This window comes from Conger conger, chromosome 3, assembly GCF_963514075.1.
Source record: "Conger conger chromosome 3, fConCon1.1, whole genome shotgun sequence".
NCBI lineage: Eukaryota > Metazoa > Chordata > Actinopteri > Anguilliformes > Congridae > Conger > Conger conger.
This window is the reverse complement of record NC_083762.1, coordinates 17,802,210-17,829,057: the sequence shown is the minus strand read 5'-3', so window position 1 is coordinate 17,829,057 and position 26,848 is coordinate 17,802,210. Positions and strand designations below refer to the sequence as shown.

Sequence of the window (26,848 nt, the reverse complement as noted above, 5' to 3'; positions counted from 1 at the left end):
TCCTGACGTGTAAATTGAGGAACGGTGTATCTGGAAACAGACCACACACAGCAAGAGCCAAAAAATAATCTCAAGCAAGCATTTTAGTCTACTTTGCCTAGGAGGTGAGACAATTTTACTTATTTCAAAGATTTGCCAGTGGGGTAAGATTCTCCACTTATCAAGCAAACAGGAAGTTAAAACTATATTTTATATTTGAGAGAAAAAGTATGATTTTAAGTCTTATTACAATACTAAACACTTAAGACAGGAATGACTAACAGTGTTACATACTTCTAAATGGGCTTTGGGAAACAGCTTTTCAGCTGAAACAAACCGTAATGAGATAATCCAAAAAACAACTACCATACTTCACCTGTAAAATAAATGGAAAATTTTATCATGAGGAGTACACCGTATTAATTGAGTGTAAAGGCCTGCACCATGTGTAAACAGAAAAAACGAAGCCACTCTGCTGGGTCAGCCGCAGATGCAGGGAGAATTCAGTGGATTGTGGGTCAGATGCAGGGTGAACGCAGTGGATTGTGGGTCAGCTGCAGATGCAGGGTGAATGCAGTGCATTGTGGGTCAGCAGCAGATTCAGGGTGAACGCAGTGGATGGTGGGTCAGATTCAGGGTGAACGCAGTGGATGGTGGGCCAGCTGCAGATGCAGGGTGAATGCAGTGCATTGTGGGTCAGATGCAGGGTGAATGCAGTGGATTGTGGGTCAGATGCAGGGTGAATGCAGTGGATTGTGGGTCAGATGCAGGGTGAATGCAGTGGATTGTGGGTCAGATGCAGGGTGAACGCAGTGGATGGTGGGTCAGATGCAGGGTGAACGCAGTGGATGGTGGGCCAGCTGCAGGGTGAATGCAGTGGATTGTGGGTAGGCAGCAGATGCAGGGTAAATGCAGTGGATGGTGGGCCAGCTGCAGATGCAGGGTGAACGCAGTGGATGGTGGGCCAGCTGCAGATGCAGGGTGAACGCAGTGCATTGTGGGTCAGATGCAGGGTGAATGCAGTGGATTGTGGGTCAGATGCAGGGTGAACGCAGTGGATTGTGGGTCAGCAGCAGATTCAGGGTGAACGCAGTGGATGGTGGGTCAGATGCAGGGTGAACGCAGTGGATTGTGGGTCAGCAGCAGATGCAGGGTGAACGCAGTGGATTGTGGGTCAGATGCAGGGTGAACGCAGTGGATTGTGGGTCAGATGCAGGGTGAACGCAGTGGATTGTGGGTCAGGTGCAGGGTGAACGCAGTGGATTGTGGGTCAGATGCAGGGTGAAAGCAGTGGATGGTGGGCCAGCTGTAGATGCAGGGTGAACACTTCCGCCCGTGTGTGGGTGGGAGCCTGGCGCGTCGGGGACGTTGCACAGCTCCAAGGCCCCGTTTCATGGCTTTCGCCTGGTGCCTCAGCGTCGTATATCCCTCCCTCCCCGCCCCCGAGACTGCTGCGGAGGGAGGGATGAGCGAGTGAAGGAGGACAGGAGGGGAGAGCAGCTCACGGTCCAACCCAGCTATACATCAGCACTGATGCTCTGTGACATTCACATTTACACAGAGAGAGAGGAGAGAGGGGGGAGAGAGAGGGAGAGAGGGGGAGAGAGAGAGAGAGAGGGAGAGAGGGGGAGAGAGAGGGAGAGAGAGGGAGAGAGAGAGGGGGAGAGAGAGAGGGAGAGAAACCCTATCCACTATCAAAGAAATTTCTTGTTTTCATGTGTAATTGTTATTAATCTGTTTCTAGTCTTTAATATTGTTCAGTGTTAAATGTGTTTTTCTTTAATACTGTATGCTTTGACAATACAAGATGTAGAGTTTTGTCTTGACAGTGAAGCAAATTTAAGTGAATTGGAGGGAGAGAGAGAGAAGCCTCATTAGAAATATAAAATATAACATTTATAATCCCAATTGTACAAAGTTTTATTATAATTTGTTCGTAGTCTCTTAAATTCTTGCAATTTATGCTTTAGCAATACAAGTGCTTGTTTTTGCAAATGCAAATAAAGTACTCTGAATTGAATTAAATTGAAAGAGAGTGACTAGACCTACACGGGAGAGTGAGAGAAAGAGGGGGGAAGATAAGGAATGGGGGATGAGATATAAACGAAACCGTGGATGGAGAGAGTAGGAGGGGAGAGAGAGAGAGAGAGAGAAGAGGGAGCGAGCGAGCGAGTGTGGAGGCGAGCGACGGAGAGGGGGAGCGGCTGAACCGCAGCGCTCGGCTCATCAACAGATTGTCACCCTTTACACTGGCGGTAGCATCAGCTCTCCCTCCCACGTCCGCGCCCCCCCCCCCCCCCCCCCCCTCCTCAGCCCAAACACCGCTTCCTGCTGCTGGCCTTTTCCACATCGACGGCCAGGAGCTGCGACGCGCACCTTCTCTCCGCTAATGCTAACGCTAGGCTACGTTAGCGTTAGCGGAGAGCGCGGTGCAGGGTGCGAGAGAACGAACGCGTCCAGAGGCGAACAGGCACAATTAAAGCGCTCCGCTACGGGTAAAGAGGAGAGAGCGCGTGTGACAGCGGGGATTGGGGTGGGGGGGGGGGGGGGTATGAGGGTGCATTTGAGCGTGGGAAGAAGCAGGATATTCTGCTCTCCTCTCTCCTCTCTGGAATATGTGCGTATCTCTCTCTCTCTCCCTCTCTAGGCTCTCTATCTCCATCGTATATGTCTCTGGCATGTCAAAAAGGCAGTCAGTTACGTACCGCATATGCATCAAAGAAAAAAATTTTTTACTTTAAATTTACTGACTATTCCCCTTCCCAGAGATACCTCCCATCAACTTTCTCAGATAAATCAAGTCCCATCAAAATGAGCAGCGAAGTCTAACAGCAGCCCAAAGCAGTTACTGAGCACAGAATTAATAACTAGACAAAATATTGAAAAACGTTGTTTAATAGAGGTGCACTCCAACCCTAGATTTATACACTAATACACAAACACTTGCAGGACAGCTGCACAAGGAAGGCTTAATTATGATTTAAATAAAAATAAAAACGCTGAGCCAAATCCTCCTCTGCCTGGGCCCCTGTCCCAGTCCTCTGTCTACAGTAACTGTGTGTGTGTACAGCTCAGACCCACGGTCCCTCAGGCTGCAACAACTATTTGCATATTATTCTGCTCCTTTGGCCTCTCCCTCCTAATTCCATACACATTTTCAACATTCGCATCCAAATCTCCTCTTTTCTGTTCAGAAGCGCGGGCTGTGTTCACAGCAAACAGATGAACAGGAAGCATAGACAGACGAAGAAAGAGAGCAGAAGATAATATTTTTCCTTTGGGGGGAGTGAAATATTAATCAAAATAATATTTAGCCTGGAAAAGGGCAGACGTCAATATAGAGGCTAACAGTGAAAGTTTGAAAAGGACAGGGTTGATGTTTGTCTCCGTTCTCTGCCCCTCCAATCGGTGACAGGTCTCCCGGTGTTCTGAGGGAAGCAGACAGCGCCTCACTTCCTGCTGTCCGCCTCATTATTCCATCCCCTGCCCAGAGAGCGCTAATTAGCGAGCGGCCGCGCTGCCAAACTGCTTACAAGGCTAACACCGGAAGCGGCTCGGCGCCCGGAGCTGTTCCGATGCTCCTGTTCCCAACACGTCTCACGCGGCTCTGTCAGAGCCCACCTGAACTACACTGAACCCTGCCGTCCTTCAGACCTGGGTCAAACAGCTCATTGTTTTGGATTCAAATGCCTTTCTACGCTTTACTAAACTTGTCTGGTGTATCAGAAGCTATAAAATACTCTCAAAAACTGTAAACCTCCACCTTCTGGTCCTCTTGGTTGGCTCAATTGCAAGTATTTGAATCTAAAACAATGATGTATTTTACCTAGGTCTACTGACTAGGTATAACACCCCTCCCAAATTCTGTCTGTGTGTGCGTCAGATAATTACACAGATGTACTGACATGCCTGTACACACATTTGTGATATTCATCAAGCAGCAAATTAAACAAATGATTGAATATTATTAGTTGTTCTTTATTCTCCAACAATGGAAAGAACACTGTACTAATCACAGGGAATCATACTTAACACATATTATGACAAACACGTCAATGAATATAAAAAGCATCTTTCCATGCACAGGCTCTCTCCATCTCTCTCTCTCTCTCCCTCTCTCTCCATCTCTCTCCATCTCTCTCCCTCTCTCTCTCATTCCTCCAGTTTAATGCCAGGGTGGCATCCCTCTCCCCAGACCTCTCGTTGCCATGGCTACTCCATAGCAACAGCTGCTGGGCCCTTTGGGGGAGCCTGTTACCAAGGCAACCAGGATTTCCACAGCCTCCGTCTCAATCTCTTATCACACAGCGCATCGCCGAAAAAGCAGGGGGAACGAGACTCATTGATTTTAATGTTCCACTTCAAAATTTATATTCTGTTTTGATCCCAGCCACTTCTGAGAAGGAGTGAATTATACGATTGTGTTAGGCCCTGCCTGATTTCGCTATTGGTGTATCAACTGTGCAGTAATGTCTTTCGAGGAGATGGAGTGACACTCACATGAATATATTTGGGCTTTAATGATTAGCTGTGGGCGTTTGTCTTATAACCCTGATAAAGTCCCTGGCAGAGCTCAGAGAAGACCCAGCACGGAGGATAATACGTACGGCTGTCACTACAATTTTAGCCTCTGCTGGCTTGGTCAGTAAATTACAAATAAACACTTTGGCGAATACGTGACCCAGATACTTATTGATGATCAACACTCAATGTGCTTCAGATGATGCCAATGGCTGAGAGAGAGATAGAGAGAGAGACAGAGACAGATAGAGAGAGAGAGACAGAGAGTGAGAGAGGGAGACTACCTCATCACCTTGCCGAGGTGACTGGTGACAGACTGAGCGAGCGGAAGGCTTTTGAAATTACATATATAATGCATATAGTGCACGGCCTTATTAAGCTCTTCTGCCGTACCCAGTCGAGATTGTCAGCACTGAAATTACTGCGGTCAAAAAGCACTCTGAATCTGAATGAGGAGTACAAGCCGTGGTGCGAACGCTTTGAAAGACGGCCGCTCACTCACGCCCGTCTCCCGTCTCCTGCCTCGGATTGTTCCGGCGTCACGGCGCCACTGACAGGGCTATCACGGAGGTGTCACAGGCGTGTCGCAGGGACGTCACACGCGTACCTCTATAATGTGAACAGGCCTGCCGTCGGAGAAGAGCAGATAAGGCTGGGAGAGAACACGCTGCAATAAGAGATTCATAATAACAAATCTCAGAGCCCTGGGGCTGGCTGCAACCGATGTAAATAATCAAGAACTCAGCCTAGTTGTAACGTAAATCGCTACGAAGTTACACGCTACTAAAATAAAACATGTTGCACTACACGACATTGTTTGAACATGACCCTACATTTAAACTAAACATTTATGTGAGCCGTTGACCGGGAATAACTGGGTAATTAATAACGTTCCAATGGCAGAGTGATCTGAATATATTAGAGAATTGCCAATGTTAAGAGTATGACTGGGTCGAGAATATTAGTGTAGTGTATTAGTGTACGCCTCACAGCAAGGAGGTCCTGGGTTCGAATGTTCTCCCCGTGTCTGCGTGGGTTTCCGCCGGGTACTCCGGTTTCCTCCCACAGTCCAAAGACATGCAGGTTAGGCTGATTGGAGAGTCTAAATTGCCCATAGGTATGAGTGTATGAGTGAATGGTGCGTGTGCCCTGCGATGGACTGTCCAGGGTGTATTCCTGCCTTTCGCCCAATGTATGCTGGGATAGGCTCCAGCCCCCCTGCGACCCTGTTCAGGATAAGCGGGTTAAGATAATGGATGGATGGATGGACGTATTAGTGTAAGTTTCCATTCATGGCATATGGGGAAATTGAGAGGTGTGGGGCACAGGTCACATACCATAGAGTTCATTGATTGGATCAATCAACATTGACGTAATTTTGTGCGACTACATGAGGAGCTTATGCCCTACTAAGTGTTGTGTTAAGGACGCATGGTGCAGCCAAATTTAGTAGCTGCCGAGTTGTAAACAAATTGGTAGCTACTAAGCCAGTAGTGCAGGCTTTACATTCCAACTTAAGGAAGAACTTACAGTAAGATGGCGCAACCCTACCCAGTTCCATAAATCACGGTCCTCATGGGCCAAGAACTTTTGGTCTTCCACCCTCCCTTTACTTGAGAGTCAGGTGTGAAGCCAGTCTGGCTAATTAGTAGTGCTAATTGTTCCGTTAATCACCTGGGAGGAAAGACAACCGGGGCTGGATTTGGATTCAAAGGTCAGGTTTGAAGATCCCTGAGTGAGCAATATTGATGGCAGGATGAGACCAATCCCAAATTCAACAAACAACCATCTTGGCGATACAGATGAAACTGATCTGGGATCATTGAAATGCAGATCCACCAGGCATTTGGTGAGGTCTGAGTGGACATCACCCGAATGTTTTTACACCTCTGAGTAAACACATTTGGAGCAAAAATCTGAGGAAAATTAACAATTGTGTGACGTGCAGTGAGATTTCCTGAAACACTGTAATTAAGCAATAAATCACTCCCACATGTTGAACACAACAAACACAGCACTGACACACTGCATTTACTGGAAACATTACAGCACTTTCTATGACTTAATTGCTAACCTAATCATAATGCAGTTATGAATTTATAACTCACTGAAAATGTGCCTGGACTAGATAATTAGTTTCAATCTGTAAAAAAACAGTTGATGTCAAGTGTCATAATGACCTCATCGTGCAGCTGGGAAAGGCATGCTGTAAAACCTGCCACATGTTCATAGTGAATTATTCACACACACACACACACACACACACACACACACACACACACACACACACACACACACACAAACAAACACAAATTGCACATACACATACACATATACACACATGAGGAGACACACAAATGTGCACACACACATGCACACACACACACTTGCATACACGCACACACACAGACACACACAGAAACACACCCGCAGACACACATGCACATGCACAGACACACACACACACACACACACACACAGACACACACTGACACACTGACACACACACAAAGACACAGACACACACACACACAGACACAGACACAGACACACACTGACACACACAGACACACATAGACGCACACTGACACACACTGACAAAGACAGACAGACACACACACACACAGACACAGACACAGACACACACTGACACACACAGACACACACACACTCTCTCTCTCACACACACACACACACACACACACACACAGTCTGGTGTTATCTGGTCACCGGGCATGTGCAATGAAACGCTGTATGCTAACACGGCTCGCATCTGCCACAGAGAGGGACAGAATTACACTGCCAATCCAAGATGTCAACAATATCATGGTGGGAAAAAATGTGGCAAACGATTTAGCACTTCAAAAATTCAAAAGGTTGCTCTGCAGAACAAGATGGAGGGAGGCAAACATGCTGTCCCCTCTTTTTCTGCCACATTCTCGTCCCTGCACTTCTCCACAGCTCCCTCCATCCTTCCTCTTTTCACTTTCTGTTATGTATCTCTCTTTCAAAAACAGAATAATTGTCCACATAAGATTTCTCTCCTCTCCCCAATCCCCATCCGAACCCCGTCCTCCAGACAGAGGGGGTTGTTAATGTGGCTCATTACCGTACTAATCTGTCACTGTCACAGTTGAGGAAAGAGCTGGAGACACCATGTCTAAAATTAGCGAAGTACAGACGTGTCACCGTGGACAGATACTGTGTACTCGCAAACGTCCCGGGCATCTTTTGAAGCCACTTTCCATTTTTGTACCCAGTTCTATAAATAGGAGCACTACAAAATGGACAAATGTCAATTCTGCAAAGAGCTTTGGCCTCAGCCGGCAGTTTTTCAGAAGCCATTGGGTTTTGCTGGCAGGCCTGATGAAAACACAGAAAGAGGCACGCTGTATCAGACCACCCCACTTAGCCCCTCTCCCATAAACAACGCAACAGTCCAGCCATGGAAGTCCCATTTATCAGCCTTTTTACTCCAGCCTTACTCCTAAAAGAAGGCCAATCCATTTATCACACACACCTGCCTCACCCCAACATTCCTGATAGCAGAACCTGTCTAATATTTAATAAATGCTACATTTCTAAAAGAGGAACATGCTTTTGGAACATATTTGTGTTTAATCTGCTATAAGGAAGGAAGGAGGAATTATGCACGAGTTTGATCTATACTTAAAATTACACATTCATTCCATTATTTCAACATATGTACTAATCTCATCACCCTACTCTCCATGCTCCATATACAAATGGGTATAGTCCAATAAAATACACAATGCTTTAACTTACATAATAAGTAAACAGTATATTCTAATTAAATGTATATAATTTGGATGGATTTTCCACTGTGATCTTTCCAAAATGCAGCAGTTAATCAGTAATTCTGAGCAGGATATCGGGGTTAGAATATGAGGAACAGTGAAAGGGAGGTAGGGTAGGAGAGAGATGGAGAGAAAGGAGAAGAGAGAGGGATGGAGGAGGGTAGTAATGGAATGCATGCGGGAAAAGACAGAAACGATGGAGGGAGGGAGGGAGAGATCACGCTGTGTGTTCCTGATTTCTCACACAGCATTACCCCTACAATACCCTGGAGCAGTTACATAAGAGAGAGCAGGAGTCAGAGAGACAGGCAGAAAGAGTGTGAGGGGGGGAAAGGAAGAGAAAGAGGTAGAGATGGGGAAAGGGTGGTGCAGAGAGCGAGAGAAGAGTTGGAAAGAGGGAGAGGATGAGGGGGTAAGGAGGAGAAGGAGGAGAAAGAGATAGATGGGGAAAACGAGAGAGATATGTTGCAGAATCTCATTCTGTTTGTGTCTGGAAGGGCACGTCTGTGTGTATGCGAGTGACTCACTGTATGCATGATATTTTCTCATTTTCACACTGATGTGCACATAATGTGCCATTCCTAAAGGGATCTGCGGCTGGCAGGAGCTGTCCCTCTGCGATGTGATGCTGGCTCTGTAAAAGTACAGGTGTGTGCAAGAGAGTGTGTGCCTTTCCCTCGGAGTGATTTAGCCGGAGGAAGCGCTTGTGTATGCAGCAGGGTCTGCCTCCCTCCCTCTCTCTCTCCCTCCCTCCTTCCCTCTCTCTCTCTCCCTCTATCTCTGAAGGCTGTCCCACTGTGGCAAACCGGACTGCACAGCTCAGTGACTCCTCTCCTCTCTGAATTAATTAAAGCAATTTCTCTTCCCCTCTCCTGACAGCCCTCAACCTGCCCCCACACTCACCACCCCACCTCCCCCTTCCTTTCCCTGGTTGGGTGTCGTTCCTTTTCACACCACCAGGTGGCGGTACACACCACACACCTCAAAAGTGCAAAAGGCAGGTTTATACCAGCGATATACGATATACAATGTCTCTGGTTGCAGCGACCGTCGCCCAACGAAGTATAACCCAGCTTTAAGAGCCCAACACATAAACGGGGACACCCACACATTGACTTACCCCCCTACCGGCCCCTCTGAAGCCACGTCCCTAATATTGAACACAGAATCCCCCAGGTAATTACCCTGCTCTGCGGCAATCAGAAATCTATCAATGTAATGGATGAGGCGCCCAGAGTAATTACACCCCCACACTCTTACGTAATCTCTGGCTCTCTCCCTCTAAGCAGGTGAGCCTCGGACAGCTGACTCCCAGCCTGCAGTTCCGCACGGCTCACTGAAGCAGGAAGAGGCCGGGTCACGTGACCCGCTCTTCAGCTGCTCAGGCTGCCAGAGGGGGGAGGAGGAAGCTGATGAGCTTCAGCCAGCTCTCAGGCTCAAACGCGTTGGTAACACTTCACAATAAGACATGAACTGGCACCTTATTGTAGGCAATGAACAAATGTTGTTGTGAAATAACTACTACTGTGTACGGAAAAGTTCATCTGCACAGCTCTGTACATCATTAATTCATGTTCACAACTATATTAGTTATTGCCAATTCATATTGGAATGGAAAAAGTTAGTTAAAGTGTTTGTTTATGCTTAAATAATTATAAGTTCATCCTATGGTTTGCTAACGCAAACATATTATGTTACAAATAAGCTAGTTGTTAACAAATGCATTAGCTAATGAAAAGTTCATTTCATGCTTAATTAATGTACTTGTCCATCATTAATTCATGCTAAAAACTACATAAGGTATGGCTAATTCATTAACCTTATTGCAGTGTGACCAATACGTTAGATAAACATCAGAGGGTCAAACTGCTCTGTACCTCAAAATGGCTGATCCCAAATCAACTCACCAACTATTAACTCGACAATTACATGCAAAATAAAAGTGTTAAACTGTCTCTAGATCAGCGCTTGAGTATTTAAATGGTGCTGTTGCAAAAAGCTGGTAACACTTTCTGTGCGGGAGTACAGCTGAGAACAAAAACTAATCAGAGATTCTCAGCAAGGACTCCGGGGGCACCTTGGGGTCCCTGACAGCCATGAAGAAGCAGCACAGAATAATAAGCGACAGTGCACTAATGGAAAAAGAACGTACAAGAAAGTACTGCACTATAGAAAACTTTCCAAATATCTACTTCCTACTGTAAGTGTACATACCTGAACAGCCATGTTTAATATGTATGCTATGCTTTACAAGAAAGGGGGTGTTTTATAATTTTATAATTTGTCATTATAATTTATTATTTAGCTGACACTTTTATTTAAAGCGACTTAGAGTTGATTAGACTAAGCAGGGGACAATCCCCTTCAAGAGCAATATGGGGTCCAACAGCTTTGTGGATCTTATTGTGGCTACACCGGGGCTTGAACCACCAACCTTCCCAGTCAAGCACCTTAGACACTACGCTACAGGCTGCCCCCAGTTTTACTTCCATAACACAATAAAACACACCTCCATTGCTTCTCTCCTTGAGGTTACGTAGACAGAATGAGTAAAAAGGGTTTTCCTGGTACAGATTTCCCTGTGAAGAGGGAAAGGGCAGGAGTCCAGCCTCCTGAATGTCACTTTGATTGACAAACAACCCGTAGCCAGTAAAAGGCGCAAGGCTAAAAATAGCCCCCACATTTTCGATCGCCTCTGAGGACCGTAAATGTTTAAATGTTTAAGTGTCCAATCCCACATGTGTCACCGTGCCCCCTGAAATATGAATATGAAGCTATTTACAATTCTGCTGACCAAAGGTTTTCAGGGGCTCCACTTACGGCTGCCATGGAGAAAGAGAGAGAGCAAGAGAAAGAGAAAAAGAGAGAGATAGAGAAGGAGAGAGTGAGACAGAGACAGACAGAGAGAGAGAGAAAGAGAGAGACAGACAGAGACAGAGACATAGAGAGAGAGAGAGAGAGAGAGAGAGAGACAAAGGTTTGGGCATGGCAGTCTTTCATGCAAATCAATGGGGGTTTAAAGAAAAACACCCCTTTCTTTATTTTTCTCTTCTTCTGTCATTTAAGCCTCCCCTTCCTCCTTTGCATCTATCCTGTACTCCTGTATTCAGTACCTGCCCTTAAGCTAGCCTGCAGCGTTTCAGTCTAGCATATTCATAAGTCCCTCCACGTCCAGCCCTCTGTCTTTCAACATGTGTCCTCCGTTCGAACAGGCTTTCACGGCGCGGCTGAAGAACGTCACACACAGTTCTCACTCTCTCACAATTCTCACAATCTGTATCATTTTTAGACTCTCTTCCTCCCTCTCCTCATCCCTCTATCTCTCTCCTGCACCTCTCCACCTCTCCTGAGCTCTCCTCCGCAGCCAAACAACCGGTTTTCACTCTCACTATTCTCCATCTTTTCACCGCATCTTCTTCTCCCCCCGCAGTCCACCAGCCTTCGGCGAGACGTGAACCGCATTAACGCCCCGCTCCTTTCATTCGCAGCGCAAAGCCACGCTGCCCATTCATTGGTGGGCAAAGAGTTGAAAGGTCAAGAGGATTCTGTTTGGGAAACTACAGCACGGCTCGATTAATTTCTTCTGCAGCTGAATGAGGCTCTGGCAAACCGAAAAACCCCCTCGCTTTCTCCAACCCGGAGACGTTCTACTGCCGTTATCTTCTTGTTCAGGCATTCTCAAAGCAATGACAGCCATTTAAAAACAGTGACTTTTCAACGAATGCAAATGTAGGAGATAACCAGCAGGGGAAAAACTGCCAGCGTACACCATATTCTGCTTTACCCACTGTCACATGGTGGCATACGCTAACAGTAGAAGGCAGAATCCAAAGTCAGATGGTTCAGGCTTTTCACTGAATTTAATTAGTCATTCACAAAAATTGGAAAAAATCTCAGAAACACTTGACTGATCATAGGTTCCATAACTTCCTGCCGTTCCAGTTATATCAGTGTGGTGCACACACATCACCGCCTGCTAATCATCGGGGAGTGACGCACTTGCTATTATAATTCCTCTGAGAGAAAGACACAGCAACTTTAACTTTTCAGGGACAAGATGGAATATCTCAGGCCTAATTTCATTACAGTCATGCTGCACAGCTCCTTCATGCTCCTGCTATTTTTATTTCAGTGACCTTTGACCTGTGACCACATCATTGTATTTGATTGTATTATTCCTTCATTTATCCATGCGAGTCCCTGAGATCTACCTTTATCCATTTGTAATCTATTTTTAAAATCTATTCTTAAAGGGAGCCCTGACCAGAACTGTCAAGAAAGCCATATCAGTAAGATAAACTGTTGTTTTTGACCAGTACGTGCAGTTCCAGTCTGTCTAAAGTATATTCAAAACAACCGACTTGGTGTTGGGCTGCATTTTCCTTGGCATTCCCCAGAGGGACATGGAGGGACTACCAAGGAAGACGCACAAAGAGCACGGTGACCCACAGAGAAGCACTATTTTAGCTGAGCTGAGCACAAACGCCAAACAGCATTAGACGTACGTATACATTGTTAATGGATGACATTTTGCCATATCTGCACTGGCTGAGGTTAAACTAGGCTTCGTTTTTGAGGCTTATTGGTCTCACTAGCTCCAGTACAGATCACTGCAGTATAGGCATTTCAGCCACCCCTTTCAATCTTAGTCAATGGTAACAATACAAAATTAATATTTGTTTTCCAACAAGAAAATGTATCGCAATACGTCTTTTGTTCATCGAATGTCTCCCCATGTGCCGATTTAATTTATTGGGTTATAAGGACAATATGCTAATACTTTGAGGACAAATCAGGGAGAATTTGCGTCACGGTCGAGTCACTGTATCGCACGTGCGTCGTGGGCAGCCACACTTGGCCAGACTTCATGCCCGTAGAAGGGCTTCATGTTTCCCTCCTGCGCAGTCTCTGACTACAGTCTGTACAGCATGGTGATGCCCAAAAACTCAACTTCCACAGCGGCTAACCGCTTTTCACAAGCCCGCGGAAAGACAGTGGACATCACAGACATGTAGTCCATACTTTCTCCACAGTCTCTCGGATAAACACAGAAATCTGGCTCAAAAGAGTCAGGAAGGGTATGAAAGGCCTAAATGCAGTTCCTCAGCCTCATATTCACAAAGTTCATGGTGGTTAGGGGCCAGGAAATCACAGGGTTAATGTAACTTTAATCTTTCTGAGCATCATATGTTGCGAGCATGTTCGATTTACTCATCAGTGCCGTGTAGTCTGATCTCATCAGCACGGTCTTCATCTGCATTCCTCTGAACAGCACCACTTCAAACAGCTGTCTACATGCAGCCCAGCTGTCAATCATCAATGAACACATTTCTGTTACAAAAACATCGTAACGCATACTCCAGTAGTATTGACAGCGGTGGTATGACAGCGGGAAAATCTGAATAGTGCCCTTCTCTATTTAACAAAGTGGGATTACTGACACAATCTCACTGTAATCCCTGATTATATACGTGCACACTCTCTCACTAAAACACACAGTGCACACAGTCTAATTACATTTACTGTGCATGTCTGAGCGATGAACTATGTTGATGTTCCACATGGAAAAGGTACAGGAACATGTTTGTCCACTTTGGATTTGTGCTTCACAGTTTTTGAATATGGTGACTAAGCAAACGCCAACGCTTACTGGATTAAATTAATTAATACAACACTCTCTACACTGCACTATCTAAACTAAACCACATTTACATACAATTTGACAACAATTTGAAAACAAAGGAATTATCAGAATAAATAGGTAAGTCATTTTGTAAAATATTTTCTTAAATTTAAATGTTCAACCGGCAATAATTTGACTTTTCTCCCACAATACAAGCTTGTAAACCTCCACAAATTATTTCCTTAATTTATCTTTCAGAAACGATGCTTATTTATCACCTAAGGCTACACCTAAAGCTAATGCACATTCATTTTGGTTCAGTTTCAAACAGTTTTAGTCATTTCATGCAGGTATCAGTGGTGGGCAATAGGGCCTTATAATATCATATGGCATACAACTGTTTTCATGTGAAGCCAGTAGGCATGCTAACAGGAAATGCTAATGTAAATGGCATAGTCTTTTTTACCTTCCAGATATAGAACAGATCTGTTGTATATCTGTCATCCGATATCTGGGTGATGAGTTAAAACTAAATCATTTGGTTATCACATGCGATTTCAGCATGGGTGGATGACGCTGTCATTAAGGGATGTTCTGAGAACATTTTTAACCTCGTTTTCTTACTAATCAATTTGCAGTTTGCATCTTGGAAGAGGTTTCTCTCTCGTACAGTTTCCATTCAAAGCAAATCTTTGTACAGTGAGTCATACCTATCACCATATATGACACCCTAAATTGTCAAAAATCTAACTTTCAGAATGTCCTCAAAACGCCACCGGGATGTGACACTTGTCCGAGACCACGGACGTTGTCAGATTGCATGAATGACATGGAATACCATCTGTTAGCCGTCCAGAAAAGCAGAACAGCCAAAACAGCGACTCATCCGTGACTCAGCTAAATGCAAAACACCACGAGAGAACAGTGCAATTATTACACAAGCGGAGGGCCAGGTGGCCTTCTCTCTGATTTAATGTCCTGTTTGATAGGACACAATCAACATCAAACCTTCAACATGGCGAGCCATAACAACCGTAGCCTTCAGGGCATTCTTGCCCATGGAACCTTCTGGAAGAACGTGCTGCGAGCAGCCATGGCTGAGTCTACAGGGGCCCCATTAAGGGGAGCAGGGCTAAAAGTGGCGGTGTGCATAATGAATGCTCCTCTGCGACATCTCTGGGCTCTCGGATGGAGAACACAGGTGGAGAGGGACTCAACGCCGCCAGGCACATTCCACACAACCTGAACCGCCTGGGGGGGGGACGCAGGACCCACGTGTGGAAGCGGGAACCAGGAACCGCGCGGGACCGAGGAGCAGCGGAGGGAGAGGAAGGAGGAACGGGCGGGGCAGAAAGAGAGGAGGAAGAGTTGATAAAACGACCGAGGGGGACACAAAGGAAGACGTACTTCGAGAGTGCACTTCCGTGTCACATGTAAGTGTGTGCGTGTGGCGAGGGGATGCTCCAGGAGTTAGAGACGATGGCATATGTTTGCAAACCCACCCCCAAACTCTCAGATACCGAAATAAATACTTCATGTAGAGCTTTCCTGAAAGCCTCTTATCCCCTCCCACTCATGCACACTGTACAGCATGAAGGACAGAGATGGAGAGACACGCACACAAGCAGTGCTACACAACCAAATACGCCCACTAAAGGATTGATAATCCAATCATACGCACCCACTATGTCACTACTACACACACATACATACTCTGCTGTACAATATATACCCTCTCCACCCTGCTACATACCGGGCACACATCATTAACCCCATACTGCAGCATAATATTATACATAACATAATAGATTCATTTAGGCACATTATGTTTGAATAACATATGCAAACTGACAGGTAACCTTTAACACTGTGATAGCTGCCATTTTACATACAACACAAACATAAACATCTCAGACACACTCATAGACAATAACCATACCATATTATCCGTTGCCCTCCCAACACTTACATAGTCAGACTCATTCAGCACAGGCCACACACAACCCAAGAAAGGAGAGAGAGAGAGAGAGAATTAGTGAGTGTGTATGAGAGATTGTATTTGGCAATACAAGTGTCCTAATTTGTCATGCCAATAAAGCATTTTTTATTTGAATTTGAGAGAACGAGTGAGTGAGTGTGCGTGCATCAGAGAGAGAATGAGTGTGCATGTATGAGAGAGGGAGAGAGAGTGAGTGAGCGTTTGTGAGAGAGAAAGAGAATGAGTGAGTGTGTGAGAGAGAGAGAATGAGTGAGTGAGTGAATGTGTGTGTATAAGAGAGCAGGAGAGAGAATGAGTGAGTGCGTGAGAGAGAGAGTCTTCTCTTGTTTCCTGAACTCGTATTCCCCTGTCACCATACACCCTGTTAACAAACGCCCACGCTGTTGAACTGTTCTGGGCTGGAGCATTTGAGAGAGGGGTGCAGCCGCTACCACGCGCCCTGACCGCTAACAGCGCCACCCAGACACGACCCCAGACATTTTCTGCGAAGCTAACAACAGCGCTGCTTAATAAATAAATTAACACCATGACGGAATACCTTCCAGTCGATTACGTGTACTCAAGCACGTATTTCGTGCAGTGATACTGAATACCATGCATCTGGAAGTGGAGAGGGGAGAGCAGCTTTAATGTGCGCATAATTTTATCTTTCTACCCTGTTATCAATGGCTGAAAGTGCTATTAACAACTATTCATTGATCCACCCTTATTAAACAAGAGGAATAGCACTTTTTCATTTCATACCTTAGGGGTAAAATGGACCAGTTTCCATTTTGCTTGGCAACCTCTCAAGTAAAGATCCACATTAATTCTTAGACAAACTCATTCAAGTCAGCAGCTTTTGGTGTATAATGGCGCTCCAGAGAGGCTCGTTTGCTGTTTATTTAAGGTACAACACACTTTTTGAGTGTCAGCCATGCAGGTACATCTACAACATTGCCTACATTATGTGTACCACAACATACAATATCAGCCTATACCCCCAACAGGGACACATGCACTGTGGACAGAACTGAAAACAAGTAAACAAGCGAATTCCCCAGTGATCAAGAAACACACGGTCAAGTCACAGATCAAAACCTCGAGCACGCATGCACGCGTGGACCAGGGGCCTACCAGCATTCTTTGCCTTTGCTTCTTCGCCTTCCTGACGTTGTTGATGAAACGCCGGCCCATTTTCTTCGCATACCATACCGATACAAACATACTGACCGGTGAACTCAGACTCTTTATAACACAAAATTATAGACCACGGAGAGAACCTGGAGATGGATACGGGGAGAGATAGCAGGATCGTATTCGTTTACGACTACACACCGCAAATTATATTAATTACGCACTTCAGCGATCAAAAGTCTCTCACTAATGTATCATACCGTAACGCGTAAAGGTAAAAGCACGTGTGTGGAACACGGAATTCCCGTAACGGTTACGACGTTTTCGAAGAGTAGCCTTTATATGACGTGTTTATATATTACATTGAAACAAATAACCTACCGCAATGAGCCAACATGTCAAAAGAAACGTGAGCAGGTTTTTTTCTACTCACTGTTTAATCCTACGGTTAGTTTGCGGTTCTGTTTTGTTTCGGTTGCTATTCCAACATCCGATTCCGAGAAAGAAAAAAAGAAATTAGGCTTAATTGTCTTGTAATATGCTGTACATAAGTCCGTGAGTCTAAGAGAGCGCCTCAAATAATTGTTTTTAACCCGAAACAACTGGTTAACTCACAATGACATGCTCGATTAACTTAACTTAATCATTTAAAGAGTTTGCGTTATTCTTCTAAGTTGAAACAACAATAAATGATGATTTCATCCACGGATATTATCGTGCATAGATAACGCGCCGACAATACTCAATTTGGAACTACAAAACCATTGTCATTGTTCTGGAAACGTTTCACTTTCGCTAAGGCAAAAAAATAATCTGCGTATGTTTTCATCCCCCCTCCGTCGGGGAGGTTTTGAAAGAAAGCTCAACTCGGCTTTAATCTATCTGTCCCTTTAGTCTGTCTGCTATATTTTCATTTCTCCATTCCTCCATTTCTCTCTCGCGCTGTCTCCCCGACGGGTATTCCGCTGTTGTAATTTGTGATGCGCTTGTATTCCCCGTCTCGCCTCTCGCTCTCTCTCGCTCTCTCTCTCTCACACACTCTCTTTCTCTCGCTCTCTCTATCTCTCTCCCCTGTTACCATCTGCACCCAATCGGCACCATGACGTTATATAAATCAATTAAATCAATTTAGTGTTGATAGAGTGGACAGAGAGGGAGGTGTGTGGGACGTAGCAGGGGAGAAGCAGGTAGAAATAGAAAGAATATGGTGATTGAATGACGTGAGTACAACACATGAACGGTATTACAGTACACTACTTCACTCAAATCTCCTCTGTACCCTTCATTAGATCTCTACTCACAGTGCAGTACCATAGCACTGGTAAGCAAGCACACACATAAGCACTGAAACAGTTACACCACCACATACCTAGCACATTTCAAGAGATTAACCACAACAATGCTTCTGTTTTCCACATGGTTTGTTCCACATCTAAATTCAGATCCTCCGCTTGGACAGCAGCACAAGGAAGAGGGTGTGTTGCAAAGAATTTCTAACCGCAGCCTCCTAAATGCCAGACATGCTACACTTCACAATGTGGACTGGTTTAGGCTGGACACATCTACATACACACGCACAATAATCACTTTGAACCCATTAAATGGATTTCACCGTGGGGCCAGGGCTCGAAACAGAGATAATGGCATTTAGGCCAGAGCCTAATAAAGAATGCTATCGGCGCTCTCCCAAAACGAGTCAAACAAACACGCGGATATCCAGGGAAATGGCCCGCGCACAATATTTTGTCTAAATATTTACTCCAACGCCGGCTATTGTTTCCCCTGTCTCTCTTATCCTCTCTCTATGTCACCCCCTCTCCCTCCCCCTCCTGCCCACACACAAAAGTGGCCTTAGAGCATTCAGAACCAGGGACAGCACCCCAGAGATGGGGAGAGAAAGAGAGGATGGCTGAGGGGGGAAGGCAGTGATGGAGATATGAGGTGGGAGAGGGAGGGGAGGAGCGGAGGGCAGAGGCAGAGCTGATAGACTTCTGTAAGGGTGCTCGTTAAATCCGATTTGGTATTTTACTGTATCGATTTCCCTTGGCGTGGTCCCACCGCACCAGCGTTCCAATTGCTAAGGGAACGTTCTGGAAATAAACTGAGAGACACACACAGACACAAACACACGCACACACATAAACACACACGTGCACACGCACACACACACACACAAACACACAGACACATGCACACACTGACAAAAACACATGCGTGCACACAGACAGACACACATGTAAACATGCACACAGACACAAACGCATACACAAACACACATAAATACACATAAACACACACATGTACGCACACAGAAAGACACACATCTACACGCACATACACACTGACATACACACACAGACACATGCACACACACAGACACATGCATGCACCCAGCCACGTACACAGACACATGCAGACACACATACACACAGACACATGAATGCACACACACACACAGACAGACACACGCATGCACCCATGCCCCCAAACAAACAGACACACACACACCCACACAGACACAGACACACAGGCACTGACTCACGTACACACACACACACACACACACACACAAGGCATGGTGGTCTGTACACCACACTGTTCAGAAATTCTCACAGTCACAGATTCCCAGTATGTGCAGGATCCATAAACACAAACACAGACACAGACACACACACACACACACACACACACACACACACACGCACGCACGCACGCACTCACAGGCAGGCGGAGAACAGAGTTATGTAAAGTTGGCTGACACTCTCTTGACTAAATAAGACTACACTCTGCCAGCATACCTAGCTCCCGCATTTAGTCCTCTCTCTCTCTGTCAATTCCCCCATTCTGCACAAAAAAACCCTCTCCTCGATCTACCTCTCTTTCTCTCCGTCTCCCCAGGTTCTGTCTGTTTGTTTACCCCCTCTTCCTGTTCCCCCTTTCCCACCCTCCTTCCCCGTGGATAGGTCGTCTGCTAACACAGCTATTAAAACTGCACATTAGACAAAACCTAAAAGCCATTTCAGCCGTTCTTTGTGTTAAAGGATCATTGCGATATCGAAAAATAACAAAGGGAAAACGGCGGGCGCTGGAACGGCACTCGGGCAGCCATTGTCTGTCCAAAATTATACGGGAGAAGGAAGGAGAGGCAGAACGGAAAAGAGGAGAGAAAGAAAGAGACGGCGAGAGAGAAAGAACGAGCGCAAATGGAGCGAGAGCCTAGGGGAATACAGCGGAGCTGTAATTGAAGTCTTGCATGAAAATCGCTATACGCACTTAACCGCACTGAAACTCAACCGCAGTCAATTCCACGGAACACAATAGCAGTGAACTGTGTGATCTGGCAGCAGGATGAGCAGAGAGAGAAGCGATGAATGACAAAGTGCCAGAGAGAGGGAGAAGTGGACAGGAAGAGATGGGACCGGAGAGGCCGGAGGATTGCAGAAGGAACTCAAACCGGGGAAAGGGACCCTTCCCGTGAAAGGGAGAAGTTTGGTTCAGCAGTGATGCAAAGACTAAGATACAAAGTTCTATTCTGACAGCAAAATACTTCACTTTTTCAAATACTTTTTTCAGTGCTTTGTATTCTAAACACAATGGGCCATATTCACGAAGCCTGTCAGAGAAGGAGTGATGATCTAGCATCAGTTTTTCCTGGTGCACAAACTAACTGTGTCCATTATGATCTCAGAGTCAAAACTGATCCCAGACCAGCACTACTACTCTGAAATGCTTGATGAATATGGGTCAATGGATGATTTAGCATACAGTCAAGCTGTGCTGTACCATGTGCTGTAAAATGAAAACTGAAACCGTTTCAGCCACCAGGGTTGGACCACGCCAGTTCTGCACCAAGCACTTCCTAATCCAACAGGCTTCAAGCCACTGACGCATCCAGAACTGGCAAGAGACAAGACATCGGTTCAGTCAGGATGCTGTGATATGTCAAAAGCCTGAGTGGAGAAGCCACTACAAAATGTAGAACTGAGTCTAGGGAAAGCTTCCAAAGGCCAACCTGCTGGCCAACCAAATTCTTGTCCAGGGTTTCGTTTTCAAGTACACTTTGGAACAGATTTACTGAAGGACTGTTTTTGGAATGCAAGAGCAGTCGCTACAAGGTCACAATATCTATGTAGGATTTGCTACACGATCACAGCAGGTGAACATCGCTATAGGATGTGATCTGCGGCGATTACATCACTCTGCGACTTTTCTTTTGATAAATAGTTAAATCCGCTCATACATATGTATACCTGCGCTAAAACCGAGTGGACATTTTCAGAATTATGTAAGTTATGCATTCCCTCTAATTTACAAAAATGCGCCTTAAGTGCCGCTATCCTCTTTGCGTGAGGATTTGAAGAACTCCAGGAAGCAAGCAGTGATTGACTGAGTGCTGATATAGTCTATCTTACGTTCCGTAAAAGGCACGGTAATAAGAAATCCTATCTCTCAAACGTGGCAGCAGCCAAGAGAAGACACACGGGGTGAATGCAAAACAGTTTAAGACAGGGGACGGCCTTTGATCCAAGAATTATCTTTCATTTAACTGAACAGAAAATAGTTAGATACGAGTTGCACAGTCACAAATAAATTGCGCTACTGGGGCATATGGGAGAGGAACTCGAGTCTCGCCCTTTCCTCCCGGCTATGGTGAAGTTGCTGTCAACTTCGCATTTCCTTTCATCCGGATCCTTTTAAAATAGGCTACAGATGCAGAAATTTCACGGTCCGGGTTTTGCTGTCCGAGGTTCTGGACGATTAGTTTTTCTACTAAATCGCTGTTTTCAGACACAATACGCAGGATGCAGAACTTCTGTCAACCAATCTCGTCAGCTAACAGTTAGCCTAAAAACGTATTTCTGAATGTCGGGTATGCATTCAGTAAATCGTGAATATAGATTAATCAAAACTATCTATAAAAGTCAGTCTTCTTGTTCTTGCGGTTGGCTTGTAACGCACAATTGGTTGCTCTTTAACAGTTTCTTGGCACCTTGTAATGTGTACATACACATATGTTCAAGTTGTTTCAAGACATAAATCGTACGACATACGACGTGACAAACAATGTGAAAGATATTAACCAGATAACTTCAGGGATCCGCAGTTCCCTTTAAGGTGTGGACAGGGTACAACAGAACATTAGGAGGGGCTAGGTTGGGAGTAAAACCAACACTGTTCTTCTTTTCTGATTTCATGTCATTAACATCATGTTCTTTTCTTCATCCATTCATCATCTCATTTCACAACCTTTCTCCTTCTATCACCTTTCTTAACACCACTGTCGACATGATTGTTGTTCTGAAAAGACCATTCCTTTCACTACAGCACTCCTTTTACCTAGTCACGGTGCGCAAACTGCCTGTGCACACCTACCCGGAGGCCACCTAAACAACACAACACAACATATCATTCAAACAGCCAATCGAGAACTGAAATCGAAAATGATCAGCGCGATCAGTCAATTAAACTGTACTGCACCAGAAATCTGTGCAAAACAGATCTCAAGAGTACTGAAATGCACCTAATGGGTTGTTGTTCTTCCTTATTTCACAGCAAAATCAGACAAATCAAACCATTACGTTGTGCAATCTACGACCAAAGCAAACCCAAGCGCCCCAAAAGTGATACGATGCCTTTTTAATGAAGGCAATACTGCCACCTACTGGGATTTGGGCCACTGCAGAAGTCAAAAATGGTTACAATATTTCAGAACACATAAAACGATTGCAAAAGACTTCACCATTCAAACACAATTGCTTGCATCTCATTGCCATTGACACGTCTTTTTGACCACAATGTAGAACATTCATATAAAAATGTGAAATTATTATCAAGAAGCCAGCTTGTAAACATACATATAGTGTGGCAAAACAACAATTATAAAAACAGCCATGTGCATAAAATGCAGAACTGAAAAATGCCACCTGGAGATAATTCACAGATTTGTTTTGACAGTCAGCCCCTTCATCAGTAATATCCTCATAGAAGCTGCTGCTCAGATTGCACAATAAAGCAGAAATAAGCCCCTGTGTCATCCCATCACCAAAGACAGGTTATCGTTTGACCAATTTCAATCTGCTGTGGGTCTGGTTCTCACTCAATTACATCTCAACATCAAATTCAACATTTAAAAATCATTTCAGAATATGCTGACACACGAGGGTTAAATATGCACACTGGCTCAATATTTCAAGATCAGGAAAAGCAATAAAATCCATCTGGATTGATCATCTTTTTAAATCATGAGAACACGATCCTCACTTGCCATTTCCTCTACAGAAATGACAGGCACTGTTGATGTTTTGTTGTCGATGCATATCAAACACACATTTTCAGAATATACCAGCTTCACATTTCTAAGCAGTTGCATGACACAAAAACACACTTGTCCCAGGATAAAACGGTTTCATAAAGTGCCGAACATACACTACACACACCAACATATCCATACATGGTTCTCAGAATCTGTTCCATACAAACATAGGTTTCCAAGCAGTTCTATCCCACAAACACATATGATTCTCAGTAGACCCATTGCATCCACACAGGTTTAAACCATTCCAAAGACACGTTTCGCTGCAGTCTCTCAGCAAACACACACACGTCTCTCCCTGTCATCCATAACAACGGCCGGAAGCACTGCAATGATAATGGTATTTAATGCACAATAAATTGTCCTCTTTCACTAAAAAAACATATAGTAAATGTCACTGAGAAAGCAACTGAAAAAGCTGTTATAAACACACCGCTGCATAACGCCAGCAGCAATCCAACCGAACTGAAAGGTCACTACATTACGAACAGCCCAGAGTGCACAGATAATGATGCTGACAGTAATATAAACAGGGGCAGTCGCGGCGATAGTAACCATGGCAACAGTAGCCGCAGCGACAGCGAGTGGCGGGCAGCGGCGTGGCGTCCTCGGCCGGCTGGGACGCCGCCGTCGTCGATGACGCCAGCGATAGCGGACCCGGCGACAAGGCCGCGGCGGAGCGATGACATCACGGCGAATGGAAGCGAAGCGCTCGCCGTCAGTCGGCGAGGGGGAGGTCTTACCAGAGTGGAGGCAGCAGAGGTGTAGATAGGGGTGTGGCCAGCCGACATCAGCACTGGCTGCAAGACAACAGAGGAGGGGGGGGGGGGGTAACTGCACAGGGAGGAACAGCCTGGGAGCAGGGCGAGGGGCACAGGGTCTGCCTGGGGAAGAACTTTTTTAGGAGGTTTTAGGGAGATGCTGCAATCACATTCTGATTCAGGGTTAGCAAAGCAAACACAAGTCTCAACTGAAACCTATTCATGCAGAGAGCCCAGCTGATCCAAGATCAGTCAGCTTTTACCCTGGGCTCATGAGAGGAGGAATCTGGGGGGGGGGGGGATGAGAGAGGGGGAGCTGAGCAAGGTGTGGGGGTGAGGAGAAAAGGGAGAACTACAGTGCCAGAGGGTGTGTGATTTTGGATAGGCGGATGAATACAGACAGAAGTCTGAAAATTCGCTTGAGTGTGTTTGTGTGCGTGTGTGTGTATGTGTGTGTGTGCGCACGTGTATACGTGTTTGTGTGGAGATGGCAAAAATGAGAGAACATAGGAGAGAAGGATGGAGCATGCATTACCTACACACCCTGTCTATCTCCATTCCACACGCCCTTAGTAGGATATTATTATCAACACCTGTAGCCAATTATCACTGTGGCTGTAACCTTTAATAATGTCCCCTGTGAAACACTTTATCACAGAACGCGGGCCCGGCTCTTTAATAAACCTGCCCGCTCTACTTGGGTCGGTCTGTTTCAGAACACGATTACAGGCAACACATGGCTTACTCTTGGACTCAATTTCTGCATGGGAGGTTTTGGATACAGCTATTTAAGAGCCATGAAGTTTGTCTTGGCAAATCAAGTGTCTGCAGCCTGGGCCAAGTAGAGGGAATTCAGAACTAATAATAATAATAATTTCTTGCATTTGCAAAGCGTTTTTCTCACCTCCTGGTGACTAAAAGCGCTTTACCGTGATGAGGGTTAAACTCGCCTCAACCACCAACACTGTGTCGAGCACCCACCTGGGTGATGCATGGCAGCCATTTTGTGCCAGATGCTCACCACACACAAGCTGAGGTGTAAAAGGTAAGCCAGCAGATGATTAGGTGGCAGGTTGAGAGAGCCAGGTTGGGAATTTAGCCAGGACAGCAGGGGACCCTCGACTCTTTGCGATGAGCGTCATGGGCTCTTTAATGACTACTGTGAGTCAGGACCTCGGTTTGACATCTCATCCAAAAGACAAACTACATATTCTGATACACTCCTCAAAAGCATTATCCTTTCGATTTCCTGAGTGACACATCCAGCTGACGCACAAACAGGGGGCGACATGGCTCAGGCAGTAAGAGCAGTCGTCTGGCATTCGGAGGGTTGGCGGTTCGATCCCCCGCCCGGGCTGTGTCGAAGTGTCCCTGAGCAAGACACCTAACCCCCAAATGCTCCTGACGAGCTGGTCGGGGCCTTGCATGGCAGCCAATCGCCGTCGGTGTGTGAGTGTGTGTATGAATGGGTGAATGGAGAAGCATCAATTGTACAGCGCTTTGGATAAAGGCGCTATATAAATGCCTGCCATTTACCATTTACCATATATTTCATTGAATCATGTGGGGTAATTTGTCCCATCCTAGTTAATTAGGAGCAGTGGGCAGCCACAGTGCAGCGCCCAGGGACCACCTCCAGTTCTGAGGTCAGCGCCTTGGTCAAGGGTGGCAGCAGGAATGTGCCGAACCGGACACGCACGTATTTGATGTGTGGGAGGAAACCCACATGATCACGGGGAGAACATGCAAACTCCACGCAGAGAGGATCTGGCCAGCCAGTATTCAGAACATCCATCTTACGAGGCAACAGTGCTGACCGCCATGTCACCGTGCAGCCCACCAGTGCATCAGTGAGGTGCAGTGATGGGAAACAGCCCTGCAGGAGAGCTCATGGCTGTAGTACCCACAGTGAAGTTTGGGTTCATTCAGGTACTCCACTCAGACACGCTCAGGAACTGCAGCTACAGCCCAAAGGCCTGGAAGGATGATTTCATCAAGTAAGGCTTGGGGAAATAAACTCAGGGAAACTCCCATTTATCATTACAAAAACTAAATTAAGTCATCTTTTCCCCAGATGGTAAGCATAAGCAGGGCTCTGTGCTAATATTTTTCCATGGAGCATGTGAGCTCCGTGGTTTAAAGTTTTTCAACATAGGAGCACACTAATGCATCCCAATTATTAGGTGCTCCGAAATTATGTTTCCAGTCAGCGCCCATTAGTTTCCAGGAGCAAATTATCCTAAATTGGGAGCCCTGAGCATAAGTACTCAGTGGGACCTCTACTACATGGAACACATCTCATAAAGATATTTTGCTTTTGCTTTCTCTTCCTCAAACTGATACAGGCTATGATCTGGGGCCTTTATTTTCATAGAATGAATGTGCAATAACACTGGGCGTCAGTGAGGGTTTTGGACCAGGTTTTTAAAGGGGGTTTATATGTATTGAATGGGGTTGAAGCCATAGCCTGAGGCTGTGGACCATGCACTCAGATCCTGGACTTCATCACCCATCAGCTCCTCAGCACTCCACCATTTGACATTTGACTGAAAACATTACATTATTAGGGGACAGAAAGACACTGTCTGAAATAATTTAGGGAAACAGGAAACAGCAGAAAAACTGTGACGAGACAGAAAGAGATATTAGCATACAGAAAGAGTGAAGAGGATGATGATAGGACAGAGGGCCATACAATCATTTGAGAGAAAAGAAAAA

At 45.5% G+C, this 26,848-nt stretch overlaps 1 protein-coding gene across 3 annotated transcripts in view; it reads right to left on the bottom strand.

The window, feature by feature from the left end:
• The window catches only part of LOC133123267 (disks large homolog 4-like), a 149,232-nt gene that overhangs the window by 36,507 nt on the left and 85,877 nt on the right, over positions 1-26,848 (bottom strand). For all 3 annotated transcript variants that reach the window (XM_061233607.1, XM_061233608.1, XM_061233609.1), the window contains one exon: positions 24,113-24,169. In XM_061233607.1, coding sequence (XP_061089591.1) covers positions 24,113-24,169 — 57 coding nt within the window. The remainder of the gene's footprint in view (positions 1-24,112; positions 24,170-26,848) is intronic.